At 51.4% G+C, this 15,804-nt stretch overlaps 1 protein-coding gene across 16 annotated transcripts in view; it reads left to right on the top strand.

The window, feature by feature from the left end:
• Positions 1–15,804, top strand: part of ARHGEF11 (Rho guanine nucleotide exchange factor 11) — an 86,500-nt gene that overhangs the window by 31,218 nt on the left and 39,478 nt on the right. For 11 of the 16 annotated variants that reach the window (XM_077901164.1, XM_077901179.1, XM_077901178.1 and 8 more), the window contains 4 exons: positions 10,832–10,864; positions 11,876–11,890; positions 12,210–12,298; positions 12,896–12,994. In XM_077901164.1, coding sequence (XP_077757290.1) covers positions 10,832–10,864; positions 11,876–11,890; positions 12,210–12,298; positions 12,896–12,994 — 236 coding nt within the window. The remainder of the gene's footprint in view (positions 1–10,831; positions 10,865–11,875; positions 11,891–12,209; positions 12,299–12,895; positions 12,995–15,804) is intronic. The other 5 variants (XM_077901173.1, XM_077901171.1, XM_077901177.1 and 2 more) reach the window with 3 other exon arrangements.

The following is a 15,804-nucleotide window of genomic DNA, read 5'->3' as shown; positions in this document are numbered from 1 at the left end:
ATCAAAGGCGAACTTTCCCTGGCCCCCCAGTACTTTCCCATCAATTTTGATAGGAACTTAGGGAATGAAAAATTTAAAATCCACCTTCGCAAAGGACATTAGAAAGGTGAATCTTCTGAGCCAGGTGAGGATTCTTTAGAGACAAAAAGAAAACTTGATTGGCTGTTAGGCAGGACTGTTTCCTTGATTGGGCGGTCCTTGATTTGGTCAGCTCATGGAGTGACAGTTCTGTTGCTACAAAGAGTATGGCGAGGAGTGCCCTGTGTGCTGTCCCTCCTCAGGAGGACTCACTCCAGAGATGTGTAGGTACCTTTTCAGGAAACCTTAGGGAAGATGACATGTGCATGCGGGGTGATTTTGTGTTTCCAAATAATGGAGTCATTACAGGGCCCCCAGAGAGGGGCGAGGCTGTGTCTTGTCCACTGTCACACAGTAGGCACTGCACAGACAAGGATGAAACGTTAGGCCCCAGACTGAGGCCCTCTGCCCCCACTTCCCGGCCTCCGGCCCAATGACACATGCTCAGTCTGTGTCTTCTGGACTGTGACCTTGACTCTTCAGTATTGCTTTGCTCTCATTAAAGCCAGGCAACTGGAATCAAACTCTCCCTGGCCACCATGTGGACATCACCAGTGCAGGCGCTAATGTGCTTCTAGGTCACTGTTGGGGGAGTGAGTGCCTTGTTTTCCTCCCAGTTAAATAAACTGAGTTCCTATGTGTTCCCCCTCCTCTGGGGCACAGACCTGGTATGCCCAGACACCCCCTCAGGGCTGAAGCATGGTGGTGATGAGGAGGAGACAGAAGAGGTGAGGTCACCTGGCCCCGCCCTGCAGTGTAGGGGTGAACCTAAGACACCCAGAAGGTAAGGTTGACTCGCGTCTGGCAGGCCTGAACTCACATCCCAGCACCACCATAGCTGTGTCCTTGAGCAGCTCAGTGAACTTCTCCAGCTCTGGTTTTCCTCATCTGTCAAGGAAAATAACAACGTCTACCTCATCAGGTTGTTGGGACGATTAAATGAAGGCCTGTAATAGGTGTTTATTCCATGTAATTTTTTTCTCCTCTTTCAAGAGCATACAGAAAGATGGGGGCAGAGTTGGTCCAGAACCCAGCTGTCTAGACGGCCCCCGCCTCCAACCCACGCACCCTGGCCAGGCCTCCCGAAGCGCTGTGGCCACCCCGTCTACAGTGATGTTCTATGGAAGGGCAGCCCAGCACCAGTGCCCGGGCCTACAGTCTCCTCCAGCCATCCCGAGACAGTGTTGCTCCCCTCAGTTACCGGTGGTGGAGGACACAGAGACAGTAGCACGGGAGCAGGGAGCAGGCTCCACGGCCCATAGAGGGCTTCTACTCCGGAGCAGGCCTAGGAGCTGGTCGCACCTACGTGAGATAACCCCACATTCGTTTCTCCTGGGCCGCAAGCCATGATGGGGTTGCCCAGACAGTAGCTCACTTGAGCTGTTTGAGCTGTTTGCCCCGGCCTCGGGGCAAGGACGGCAACCATTTCTTGAGCTCGGCCGCGTGCCGGGCATCGTGCCAGATGACTTTGCTTGTATCACCTCAGCTCTTCTGACTGCCCGCGGCATAGGTGGCTGGTATTGCAGTTTTGTAGGTGAGGATACCAAGGGTCATGGCGAGGGAGTAAATTTGCCTCCACCCCACAGACAGAGCCAGAGCCATGGTGCAGACGGGCTCCATCCAGCTCCACACTTGACCACCCCGCTCCTCATTACTCCCGTGACTTCCAGGGTGCAGCCCAGGCGCTGGGCTTTTTCCAAGGAATGTGTGACCATTTAGGTGAATCGGATATGCGTCTGTGCCTGTACTGATGAGCAGAGAGGCGGGTGGATGCTGGGTCCCAAGTGAAAAGAGGGTCACCCCTCAGAACCCCTCACTCCTGTCTCACCATGGTGCCAAGAGGAGCCCTCCAGGAGCTCACAGCCCAGCGGACAAGTACAAGGGAGAGAGGTCAGCATCTATGCACTAGGGCTTTGGCAGACATCTGTACCAATTCTGAGTGGTGACTCTGAGCAGGCTTCTGGGCTGTGGGGCTGGAAGCCCAGCCATGGGGGAAGGGGCTGAGTGTGGCCAAAGGAGGCCAGACCTGCGCTGTCCGGCAAAGCAGAATGCAGGCCACACAAAGCATCAATATTGAAAGCATTGGTATTTTGCATTTCTCTTTTTTTTTTTACTATCTTTGAAACCTGTGTGTATTTTATTTTATTTTATTTATTTGTTTTTATTTTTTTTAAAGATTTTATTTATTTATTCATGAGAGACAGAGAGAGAGAGAGAGAAAGAGGCAGAGACACAGGCAGAGGGAGAAGCAGGCTCCATGCAAGGAGCCCGACATGGGACTCGATCCCCTGTCTCCAGGTTCACACCTTGGGCTGCAGGCGGTGCTAAAGCGCTGCGCCACCAGGGCTGCCCTATTTGCTTTTTTTAAAGATTTTATTTATTTATTCTTGAGAGGGAGAGGCAGAGACACAGGCAGAAGGAGAAGCAGGCTCCATGCAGGGAGCCCGACGTGGGAACTCAATCCTGGGTCTTCAGGATCACACCCTGGGCTGAAGGCAGGCGCTAAACCGCTGAGCCACCTGGGCTGCCCTCATGTGTATTTTATAGTGAGTTTCTCACTTCAAACTAGTGCATTGGCGATGTGCTGTGGTAGCTCCCGTCTCCCGTGTGGACAGCCTGGGAGGCGGTCATGCAGCCCATCCCCCAGGCCTCTCTCCCACCTGCCTTTTCTGGTTTATTCTATAGTAGTGCTCACGCTCAGGTGCATATCAGCCCTGCCCCGCCTGTTCTCTGGGCCTCAGCCTCTCGCCTTCTGCTCCACTCTGGCCGCTCCCTTCAGGCTGTCCTTCTCAAGGCTTGCTCTGATCCTGTGAGCCCTGGGAAGCTTCGGCAGCGACCCTGCCCCAGCCTCTCCTCAGTCATTGCCAGAGGCTTCAGTGTCCCCCAGGCCTTCCAACACCCCCACTATTTAATTCCCACAGCCGCTCCCTGAGATGGGGAGCAGGCAGGTGGACCGTCCACGTCATTCAGGTGGAAAAACCCAGTATTTAAGAGAGTTTGCTAAGAACCTCCCTCCCTGCTAATACACGGCAGAGCAGAGGTGGAAACTTTCTACAATCTTCGCAGGCTTACATCGTACTCTCTCCTGTTTGATCTTTCCCTCTGCCCTGGGTTGCACTGACAGCCTCAGAGCTGCCGTCTCGCACTATTCCTCCTTCCCACGTCTTTCCATGCCAGAGCTACCCCTCAGAACTCTGCCCCTGCTCCCAGCTCTGCCCTTGGAGCCTGCCTCTCCCATTCCTTCTTTGGCCTTCTTTCTCCCCAACCCATTGTGTCCTTACCAACACATGTTAACATTCATGTTCTTGTGAAGTACTTTGTGTGCAGACTGGAATTCTAGAAATCTGGGAGACCGAATACTTTAGGAGCTGAAACAGCTCTGACAGCCAGGTTGGTGGTGCCCACCGCAGACATCCATGGAGGGGCTAGCACCTTCCCACTTTGAGTCATCAAAACCGGGAAGCTGTGAATTTACTCCTAATTTCTGTGCACTGCAGAGGTCACCCAAACTCTCTTGATGACCCCTGTGTGCTTGTGACATTTCCATGTCTGCAGAGTCCCTGGCATATATTATCTGATATTATGTTTCACCTTCTATTTATTGAATATCTGCTACTTACTCTGTCCTGGAGCTGCTGTGCACTAGAAAGAATAAGAGACAATACAGCTTAGCTTACTGGTAAACAGGGAAAGTAGACGTGAAACAACCCAGAAAAGCACCAAATGATTAGTCAGCACTGAGTGAGCACTACAGGGAAGATTTCAGGGGAGACCCATGTAAGCAGGATGAAGAGAAGGCACCGTGGAGGGAGGAGCAGGCTTCTGGGGTGGAGGTGCAGCGAGGAAGGGTGGGCGTGGTGAACTGGGGCATGAGGACCAGTTTGAAACTGGATTTGAAACTTTATACAAGGACAGTGGGAAAGTACTGCAAGGTGACAGTCACGGACTATATGTAGAGAATGGGTGGATTCTAGGGAGGGGAAGCTGCAAAGATATGAGGGGAGCAGTCCTCCCAGAGGAGGACCAGGGAGGGGCAGAAGCAGGTGAGGTCCAGAGCTAGCTGTGGGGAATAGCCATAGGAACTGGCGGTGATTCGATTTGCAGGGGAGTCAGAGGTAACTCTCAGGCTCCTGGCGTGAGCAACTGCACAGCATTTGGACCTTGGGAGGAAACACTGACCCAGGAACAGAGCTGGGCCTGGGCTGGAAGGTGGATTTCCATTTGGACAGGTTGGCTTTGAGGTTTTGGTGGGGGTGATTTGGCACTCCCAGTCACCCTTGGAAGAAAGTAGTGTTCTCCACTTTTGTTGTTGAGAAACTAGGGCTGTTCCATGAGGTGACAGCAGGAGAAGGCTGCACTTGAGCCCATATTTCACCCTGAAAGTGTGCTTTCCAAACCATACCACATGGGCTGTGTGCTAAACACCCTGTGTTGAAGCTCAGCATGCTGGTTTTCTGCCTCCCTGCACACACACCTGTCTGCCCAGTGTGTGATACAGCCCTCTGAGACACTGCATGGAAGCAGAGACGACTAGAACTGCTGGGGTCGTCCTCATTTCATCTTGTATTCATTCACTGGTCCATGTCCCTCACCTCTGGCACATTGAGCATCGGTCACCCAGTGTGGACCTTGAAAGGATTTGCACAGACTTCACAACATCAAGGAAGCTAACAAACAGGGCCTCTGACCCCCACACCAGCTCCAAAAGGAGGAGTGTTGCACAGTCCTTCAACATGTGGCATGGGCACCCTGCATGCCCCAGGCACCACACTGGGCTGTGGCTGCGACCTTGACCTCAAGGGTAAGGTCTCTGGGGATACTGGGGATGATGCAGAGAGTAAGGGATGGCTTTCAGGCTTCCACACAGTGATGGGTTCCCTGAACGAGGACCATTTGGGCTGCTTGTGGAAGTAGAAATAGATTGCACGCCACTGAGTCGGGTCCCTGGCAGGAGCTTCGAGTAGTTCCCACGCTGCTCTGCAGCTAGCATGTGACCTGACTGAGGTGGGAACCTTCTCTGGCTGCACTACCAGGGGCTCCTGCCCTTTGGTGTTAGAGATGACAGGACCCCCATGATGCAAGTCAAGCGGATGATGGCAAGGGCCTGTGTGAACTGGGGACAGAACTGGGATTAGCTCCTGAATAGCTCCTGAATGTCCTTGATTCCAAACCCAGCCCTTTTTTATAGCATCCTTTGAAGTGTTGACTTTGCACCCTGATTGTGATCAAAACTGTTTGATCTGTGCCCCTTGTGCTCTAGTGTTTTCAAGCACGTGAGCTCGAAGCAGGGGCATTTGTGTCTCTTCCCTTCACTGCAGGGATGTACAGGCCTGAATATCTGCCAGCTTCCCACCATGGGGAACATTCTACCCAGATGCAGAATCCTGGGGAAGTTAGGGTGCAGGGAGGCTGCTTAGAGCTCCTCCACCCTGGAAGATAAGGGAAACCAGACCAGTAAGACCAGGTCAGGGTTCAATGAGTGTGGACTTTATCTAGAACGAAGGTCCTGGCAAGGCTCTTTCCTGGTTTACTGCTGCTCCTGGCTTTGAGGAGGGGCCTGAGAATATGACTTTGCCCAGACGTAAGAGACGTTGGTCAGCACACATATGGGGTGCTTTAATCTGTGTATTTATTGTGTTATCTTTCCAGATGTTTGTGACGTGTGTATTCTATGTCTGCATCTCGTGAGCTAACATACGTCATGTATTGTGTGTATGCACATGTAAGGTGTGTGTTTTTACATGTACATATATTGTACATACATGTATGCATATGTGTAGAAAAGAAAATAGGAGAAAAGGTCCAGTAAAGGCCAGTTAGAACTTCATATGGCCACAGGTCAGATAACTTCATTTAGGGGCACAGATCTTGAAGTCAGGTGTATCCTAACTCCACTTACCCTCCGTGTATGCTCTGAGTATGAGCATGTGCTACCCACCTCGCCAGGCTGTTGTGGTGATTACACACACAATGAACATTAGGTGCATGGCACACTGCCTGGAAGGTGGGAAGAGCTAGTGTCCCAGAACAGGGACATTATAGGCTGGGATGGAGTAAGGGGCTCCCATCAGCTGATAGTCGCCATGTGAGACTAGAAGCGCAGTGCTACCAGAACTTCCACCCTTTTCCCAGAAACCTGCATTTTGTTAATGCGAAATTGCCTCATTTTCAATTTTTAACTAATTTTTGGAAACACACACACATACACACCCATAGGCCAACAGGAGGGATACATGGGCAGTTTTCAACTTTGCTATCTGGAAAGTCACCGGACGTTTCCATGCTTTCTCATTCACACTGTTGTAGGCTGGGATGAGGAGGGCATTCAGTGCCTGGTGCTGCTGGAGAGCATACCGGAAGGTACACACTGCAACCTTTGCCCTCTAGCAGAGAGGGAGGATGACGCCAGGTGACAGAGAGCTGGGTCGAGGAGGGACACCTGTGCAGGGTGTGGGCCAAAGGGGAGGACAAGGAAATGACAGATTTCTGTGAGCTGATACGGAGGCACTTTGAGGATAGGCTCAATGAGAAAAGCAAAGTCTGAACGTGTGAGATACTACCTGCCGTATAAGCAAGAAAGGAAAATAAGAATATTTCTGCCTATTTGCTTAACTTTACAAGAAGAAAGAAAGGAAGCTGAAGGCAAATGAAAATATTTCCTTGGAGGAGTGGGAGGATGGGACAGGGACAATTCTAAATATACTCTTTTTAAAGTTAGATTTTGAGTTTTCAACTATGTAAATGCTTAGCAAGTTCAAAGAATGAAATTAGATAAATAAGCCTGAGGAAAGCAAGCCCCCAAATTAAGTGCAAATATGAAAAGAAACCTAAACACTTTTCAGATGGATAGCACATGCACCTGCAGCAGGACATGGTCTGAGGACAGAAGGACCCACAGGGACACCTGGCACTTCATGAGTTGGCTGTTGCCAGCAATGTCAGTGTGTTCACTCGAGCAGCCGTCCCGTATGCATTTGGAAATGGGGCAAATGAGTACATGTGCTGCTTTTGTGTGGGAACCAGGTTCTCACTATGGGAGAAAGAAGCTACAGTACAGAATTGGGGAAGACAAGGGACCCTGTCGTTTGGAACTCACACCTCCTGCACAGATGTCCCTGCCCTGCCCACTGAAGGGAATGGAGGGATGACAGTCTTGGTCACAGTGAGCATCTGGCACCCAGGCCCCATCTCTACACACGTGTCCCACTGAAAGGAACCAGGGCTCCCTAGAGGAGAGTTCGATTGCAGGTCTGGCTTATGGAAGGTACAAGGTAAGCCAGAGCATCTGGCCAGAAGGCAAGGATGCTCTTCAAGACAGATGGTAACACTTAAAAGGAATAAGATCCCCCACCAGCCGAATGGGGCACCTCCCACAGGTTTTAAAAAGTGATGATTACAGGGGCACTTGGCCAGTTCAGTTGGTGGCATGCGACTCTTGATCTCGGAGTCTTGAGTTCGAGCCCCATGTTGGGTGTGGAGATTACTAAAAAAAAAAAAAAAAATTACAAAAAGTAAAGATTTAAAAATAACATTTTTAAAAAATGGTGATGATAATGGACTATAATGCATTTTACTGGGTAAAAATTCATTAGTTCACGACACCACTCCAGAAGAGGGATAAGATGGCTTGCTCTACAAGAGACTGCGTGCCCATAGATGTAGACAGAATGACAGAATTAGCAGATTGCCCTTTGGCAGCCTTCAGCGCAGCAAGTAGGTCAAGCATGGATGTCCGTGGATGGTGTGGCGGCTGGGAACAGGGTGGTCCTCCAGCTCAGTATCACCCCAGATTGCCCGCTGGTTCAAACAGGAAATGGGCCTATACCACTGCCAACTCCCAGGAACACCACCTCACCTACGTAATCAAACCTAGCAGAACTGGAAATCGGCATCCCTTATGTAATATTCTTTTAAAAGGCTTAATGTGATTCTAATCATGCAGAAACTGACAGGTCTTTTGCAGGCCATTCATGAAGACTGGCCTGAGCTCATCAACACAGCAGTGTTTAGAGAGACCGGGGTGGGGGTTCTGGGTCACTTGAATGTCAAGGAGACTGAGTAAATACAGTGTGCTATCGACAATTGGACCAAGGCCATTGGAGAACAGCTATGTAGAAGATCAATGGCCATTTAGGGGGCGGACTGGGGACTATGTATGAAGTAATCTTATTGTATCAAAGATGAACTTCCTTGGGTGTCCTGCTGTCACTGCGATTGTTTATAAGTCTCAAGGTCTTAGGGGGATTTATGTTGATGTATTTAGGGACAAAGTATCAAGCCATCTTGCAGCTTTGAAATGGAAAAAAAATGTATAATCATAGAAAAAGCAAGTGTGACATGTTAATTGGTGAGTCTGGATGAAGGGTATATAGGTATTCATCATGCTGTTCCCTCAACAGTAATATAGGTTTAAAATTTTTCAGAATAAAATCTTAAGAGTAAAGGAAATGCAGGCTGCTGTGACCGCAGGAGGCGTGGTGGGGTCGCTGCCACTTGACTAGAGCCTTGAGAAGCAGAGAGAGAGGGTTGGGGCCATCACGGAACAGCAGCAGGGTGAGCACAGGATCCAGTGGAGGCCAGTGTGACAGAGCAGGGAGTGCCAGTGAATTCTCACAGTGTTTGGAGGCACTTGGTAAGAGGCCTTCAGTGCTCAGTGCCAGGGGACAGCATGCACTCCTGGGCTTTCGGGAGCAAGCCAGGGATGACAGGTCCATCTGAGCCCCGGGGAGGCCAGTCTGTTGCAGTGGAGAGAAAACAGGGCTGCTATACTCGTCCAGACCTGCAACTGGAAGTCATGGCCTTTGCTGGTGACACAAGATGACTCCATGGCACAGGGCTTACTGAGAAGCTGGGCCAGGCCATCTGTCTCATGGCTGCCATTTAACAAGCTACAAACTCAGGTGAAGTGTCTCCCCTCTCCCAGGCCTTCCCCACACGCATCAGGTTCCACATTTCCATGGGAATATCATGAGGAAGAGGGGAACCCAAATGTGAGTCCTTTCTTCTTTTCTGATGGCCCTTGTTTCATGCCAGGCTATGTCCTCCCTCCTCTCCTCCTCCCTTATGTCTGATTTTAACCTTCCCACGGTCTCCCTCAAAGTCTGCTCGGGGTCTGACCCTAGGGGATCCGGCAGCTTGCATATTGTCTCAGCGCCCGAGCTGCTGCTGTAGGCATGTCTTCCTCCAATTCTGTGGTGGGTTTTCCTCTGTGAAGCTCTTGGCGAGAAAAAAATGTTTACCTGTTGCTGGAATGTTTCTCGTGCATCCTGATGTCCTCCACAGCCAGCTCCCTGGGCCTCAGCATTGTGGGCCTTTGACGAGGCCAACAGCACCCGACCCGCTCAAGTGCAGAGCAGACCAGGCTGCGCACTCCCTGCTCCTGCATGCTTTGATGCAGGCATGGGAAGCCACTGGGCCGCAGAGTCCAGCAGAGGCGAGGACGAGGCCCAGGCTCTCCTGGGATGACGTGGGCTTTCTCCTGAGGAGGAGGAGGGGTTCGCGCCTGAACAGGACCACCCAGGGTGAGGCGTGCTGCCGATCTGACGGAAGATGACAGATAAGGAGCTGCAGCAGAAGACCTCTACCATAAGGTCCATTCTGAGAACCCCTCTCTGAGGGGTGCTGGCACCAAGCCATGGCCCCGTTTGTGCTGAAGCTCTGTACGCTGCCCTCGTCCCCAGCCAGCAGTGACCAAGTCTTATTTCTATGCCCTAGTGCCTTCACACTGTGTAGAGTAACACTGCAGAGCTGTGTGCAGGGATGCTACACCGTCCAGGGGCTGTGGTAACCACTGGCTACACATAGCTGTGAAGCACTGGAATTTGGCTCGTATGACTAAGAAACTGAATCTTAAATTTTATTTCAAAAATAAATAGCCACATGTGGTAGTGACCATTATATTAGATGGCATGGGTCTGGGTGCCAGGACACTTTTCAGTGTCACTGAGGTGTCACTGACACACGGTGCTGTGTCAGTTCCAGGGCTACAGCGTGGTGACATGACATACGTGTGAGGTGGAATGGTCACCCCAGTGAGTACGGTTCTCATCCAGATTCTAGAACACTTCCCCAATGCTGGACTGAGCCGAGTGCCTGCCATGGGTGGAGGGGGCAGGGCAGGCGAGCTGATGGAGTCCAGTAGTTTGAAGACACCAGAAGTTGGAGCTGCTGGAAGTGCACCCTGGAGCCTGGCTTATGGATGCAGTTACAGGCCATGGAGTAGGAAGGACATCTAGGGAGTGGGCGCTGCACGGGGAGTGGGCACAGTGTGGGCAAAGGCAAGAGCCAGAACCCGGAGCAGGTGAAGGGAGGCAACAGTAGCAAAGAGCAGAGACTAGTGCTGCTGGAGTCCTACCCTAGTGGCCCACAGCTGCCTCTAGGCAGCCCTGCTGTGCCACCCATGGGGCAGCACAGTGGGCCCCGGGGGCTGTGGGAGGACCAGGCAGGAGGCCCTGCTCCACACCATGGCCCAGCTCAAAAGCAGTCCCGAGTACCAGAGAGAAGCTCTGCGAGGTTTGGGGCAGCAAAGTGACATGAGTGGATTGGCATTTTGGCCAGATGACTACTACGTCTTGGCAGGTTTCCTCTCCTGCGCCCTGCTGAGTTTGATTGTGGCTTTTTTTTGAGCCCACCATCTCCACTGTCTTGTCTGGTTTATGTCTTGTTTTTGTCTTTCTTCCTCCTTTCTTGCTTCACTCTCTCCTGGGCCCCCTGCTCTCTGCTTCCTCGGTGTCCTTCTGTCTCTGATCCAAAGATCAGCCAGTAAAAAGCAGTCTCACCTGTCCAGGTAAGAGGGGTGCCAGGGTGAGGGGGGAAGAAGACCCCCTCTTGTAACTTTAGAGGTAATTTATTTATGTTGTATTGTATGTATTACTTGAAGAGCTAGCACCGTCACATGATTGAGAAGTTCACGGGTACAAGCAAGAATAGGATGTAAAGCTCCCAGCCCAGTGTGTGGGTGTCTTTCGTACCCTCCAAAAGTGGTTTAGATATTTTATGCATATGCAAACAAGTATGTGAGCACATAGGGACAAATAATCTCCTTACCCACTTTCTCCTGTGTACATAATTCCGCTCAGAGCCCTCCCATCCCACACAGCTGAGCACCATCACTCAGTTTCCCCACCTAGCCACCTGTGTGAACATTTACGTCGAGTCCATGCTTTGCCGCCACACACAGCACCTCCATGAACAACCTTCTGTCTGGTCATATGCTGTAGATATGCCTGGGAGACCCCCTCGGAGGGGCAGCAGGCACGCTTTTCTGAAAAGGAGAGGCATGGCAGTGATTGAACTACTCGTGCAAGGGTCCTGGTGCAGTAACCTGGGGTACCTTGAAGTTTTAGGGTCTTAACAGTTGCTAAGCAAGGTGCTTCAGGCTGGCTGCCAGCAGGGGGTGAATGTGGGCTGGACTACTACCACCAGACAGGCCAGACTCCTCCCAGAGCCCACAGGATAAGTGGCATGTTCAGAGGCTCGGGCCATTGCTCTGCCCTCCTTTCTAGAGAAGTGTATGCTAGTTACCCAACAGGTTAGTATTAAATGCCCAGTTACCCTCCTGGAGATGCTGGATTGGTGGGGAGCACAGCAAGACAAAGCCCAGGTCGGGGAGGCTGTCTGCCGCCCCACCACCGTCCTGCTCAGTGCACGCAGGTCTCCATGTGATTTTGACCCTCCACCATCTTGCTCTCCAGTCTCCCTTTCCTTTGCAAATCACCGCCTAAAACTAACTAGCTTTTGTTTTTTCCTGTCTTTTTCTTGCATTCATTTTCTCTGCTGCTTCGTTCTGTTCCATCAGCCCCATTGCAGCCTGGTAAGACCCAACAAGCGTGTGTGTCTGTGCGCATCCTGTTCTCGCATTGTCTCTTTGTCTCCTGACTCCAGGAAGGGCTCTTGCCCTTCACGCCCTCCTGGGTATCAAAGAGACCATGCTTGTCCTGCCAGTCCAGGATTCAAAATAAGTGGTGTTGCCAGTGGTGTAGATACGCCTACTCTCCCGCCAGGTTTAGCGGGTTTAGTGGGTTACAGGGTGGAAGGGTTGGCCTCTCTTTACCCAAGACTCAGGGCCCCTTTTAACCTGAGACTGGTTCCTCCCTGCCCCACTCAACCAGTGTGCCTTCCTTACTCTCCAGGTTAAGTACCCTGTCTTTGGGAGATCCAGCGCCTGAACGCAGGTCCCCTTCCCACCTCCGCCAGCCCTCTGACACCTCTGAGACAGCAGGTAAATTGGGGACATCAACACATAGACACAGAAGTGAACACCCCCACAGACAGATCTTCTTAGCCTTTACGTTGAGCTCACAATGTATGCTAGGCATTGTATTACACGATTTTACATAAATCGCCTCATCTGTCCTTCCATCAATGATAGAAAGTAGTAGACATTATCCAGCTTTACAGATGAGGAAGCTGAGGCACAGAAGGGTTCAGAAACGTGCCCAAGTGCAGAAGCTCAGAGGGGACAGAGGCAAGGCCTGAAACCCATTGGCCTTTAACTCTAGAACTTATGCCTTGTCCATCGCAGGAAGTGGCCAGCCTCACCCAGCCAGACCTAAAGAGAAAGACATGTACAAGAGAGAGACAGCTCAGTGCTCAGAAGAGGGTGATTCCTTAGGTAGAATACAAAGTAGGTTGCAAGTTTGTGCTGCTTGCCAAGGGAGGCATGTTGTTGCCGTAGTGTTTGGACAGGAAGAGTCTGGGGAATCTGGTTAGGAGGAGGAAGCACTGGGGCCTTCCTGGGTTGGTCTTGGTGTGTACGCACTAACCTTCCAGTGACTGTGCCTACCTAACCCCTTCTTTTTTTGTCACCTCCTGTCAGGTCTTGTTCAGCGCTGTGTCATCATCCAAAAGGACCAACATGGCTTTGGCTTCACGGTCAGCGGGGATCGCATCGTTCTGGTGCAGTCTGTGCGGCCTGGTGAGTGGAGGGTCGAGGGACACTTCGTACTTAGCAGCCATGCGTGTGACAGTGCCGTGTGAGCTGGAGAATGTGCGCATGCTTTCTGTGGAGGCGCGGCATGTTCTGGGCGTGAAGGAATGACTCGAGTAGGTCCCCAGTGGTGTCTGGGGATGTCACCGCAGTGCCACACCACTAGACAGAATTTCTAGGAATCACACTTCACGCTTACTTCTCTGTTGGGAGGTGTAACAGCAGCAGAGTGGCCCTCAGGATGTCAGGCACATGCCCACCTGCTGCCCAGGGGAGCCCCTCACCCTGGATGAGAAGATGCTGTGGTGGAAACAGAGACCCCCTTCTTCATACCTACCCACAACACTTTACATTTTGGGATGGCACACTGGCCTGAGCGATTGCCTGCATTTGCAGATGCAGGTTACCTTAAATACTGACTGACTAAAGGAGAAATGACATATGTGGGCCAGGCAGGGAGGTGGAGGTGCTGGGAAATTGGCATTCGGGCAGTTTGTGGCTGCAGCTTCTCTGGAAGAACCAGGGTTTCAAGGTAGTCTGGAAGGAGGGAATGAAAAAACGCTGGCAGGATAGGAGTTTGGTGGGAAGGGAGCAGAGTGGGAGGGCCTATAAGCCGGTCGGTCCTGCCACTACCCAAGAGCAGAAGAGCCACCATCCGCCAGGCAGTGGAGTCACACTGGCTAGTGACCAGGGCTGTGCTGACAAGCAGGAAGGAGGTGGGGGTGTGGAAGTTTGTGAGGCCGGTGTCTCTAGTAGGAGCGAATGTCAGGATGGCAGATGGGGTGGGGCTGGTGACATGGAGAGTGTCACAGGCTCCCCGTGGAGACATGGTGGGCTTGGGCCAGACACCACAGCCAAGCATGATAGCGCAATAAAGCAAGTCTGATGGTTGTTTCGGTTTCCCAGTGCTTGGAAGAGTTTTGTTTACACTGTGGTTTACTGTATGCAGTAGTGTTACATCTAAAAAGACGATATACGTGCCTTAATGAAAAGTACCTCCTTGCTGATTGGTGAGTCATAACCTTTTTGCCTTGATGTTGGGGACTGCTGAAGGCTGGGGTGGCCGTGGAGCTTTCCTAATATGAGACAGTGAAGTTTGCTGCAACAATGGACCCTCCTCCCGTGAACTGTCTCCCTGAGTGTGCGTACAGCTGGATAGCACTACACCCCAGAGCCTGTCCTCTCAGACTCTGGCACCGCACGATCAACTAAGCTTATGGAACATTCTAAATCCTTGGTGGTCATTTCAACAGTCTTCACAGCATCCTCACCAGGAGGAGATTCTGTGTGGGGAAACCACACTCTTGGCTCATCCCTAAGGAACATTCCTTGTGGGTTCAGGTTCTGTCCTCAGATCACAGCGGTTCCGTTCCACCTCCAGGACCCCCTTCTGATTCTGGTTCTCCTGCTGTTTCCACACCTGCAGCGACTTCCTCCAGTGAAATCTGGAACCCCTTACAGTCCTCCACGAGGGATGCCATCAGCTTCTCCAAACCCCTGTGAATGTTGATCTTTGGACCTCTTCCCACAAATCATGAATGTTCTGAATGGCATCGAGAATGAAGAATCCTTTCCCAAAGATTTTCTTTCTTTTTTTTTCCCCGAAGATTTTCAATTGACTTTGCCCAGATCCATCAGCAGAATCATTGTCTATGGCAGCCATTGTCTCACAAAATATATTTGTCAAATAACAAGACTTGAAAGTCGAAATGACTCCTTGCTCTATGAGCTGCAGAGTGGGTGTTGTGTCAGCAGGCATGAGAACAACACTCTTGTCCATCTCCATCAGAGCTCTTGGGTGGCCAGGTGCATTTTTTTTTTTTTTTTTTAAAGTAGGCTCCATGTCCAACATGGGGCTTGAACTCACTACCATGGGATCAAGATTCCTAGCCAGATGCCTCTGTGAGAAGCATGTGGAAAGGGATCTGTCTTCTGAGCAGGTCTCAGCAGTGGACTTAAGACATTCAGTAAACTCTGTCGTGAACAGACGTGCCATCATCCAGGCTTTGTGGTGCCCTTTCTGGAGCACAGATGGAGTAGATTCAACATCATTCCTGGGATTTTCGGAATTGTCAACAAGCCTCGGCTTCAGCTCACAGTCACCAGCCACGTCAGGCCCTAGTAAGAGAGGCAGCCTGTCCTCTGAAGCTGGGAAGCCAGACACTGACCTCTCCTCTCAAGCCACAGAAGCCCTAGATGCCAACTCTTCCCACAGAAGGCTGTTTCGAAAATCTGTTGGTTAGCGTAGCACCTTCAGTGATTCTCTCAGCTAGATCTTCTGGAGAATGTGCTGCTTCACCTCGCAGTTTTCTGTTACAGAGAGATGGCTTCTTTCCCCACACCTCACACACCACCCTCTGCTCACTCTAGACGGTGCTCGTTTCCCATCTGAGGATGGAGCGCTGAAAAGACACGTACTTCTGACTTCTTTGTTCTCCCTGTTCCCAGACTGGGGCAGCCGGTGCTGGTGGGAGGATGGCACTGCTGGGGGGACTGCACTAGTGGGAGGATTGCAGCAGCCCACTTCAGGTACAGCTCCTGGGGCCCTTCCCTGAGGCCTGAGCACAGTCAGACCCATAGACAAAATGGCAAAAGGTGGCTTGCCAATGAAACCTGAGTTTTGGAAAGTGTGTGTGTCTGTGTGCATGCATCTGTGTGTGTGTGTGTGTCTCTGTGTGTCTGTGAGTGCATGCACGTGTGTGTGTGTTTCTGTGTGTGTGCCTCTATGTGCATGTGTCTGTGTGTGCGTGGATGTGTATGTGTGCATGTGTCTGTGTGTCTGTCCCTGTGCGTGCATT

The sequence above is a fragment of the Canis aureus genome, chromosome 6, assembly GCF_053574225.1.
Source record: "Canis aureus isolate CA01 chromosome 6, VMU_Caureus_v.1.0, whole genome shotgun sequence".
In the NCBI taxonomy this organism is placed as follows: domain Eukaryota; kingdom Metazoa; phylum Chordata; class Mammalia; order Carnivora; family Canidae; genus Canis; species Canis aureus.
Note: the sequence above shows the minus strand (reverse complement) of the source record. Positions and strands in the feature narration are given on the sequence as shown.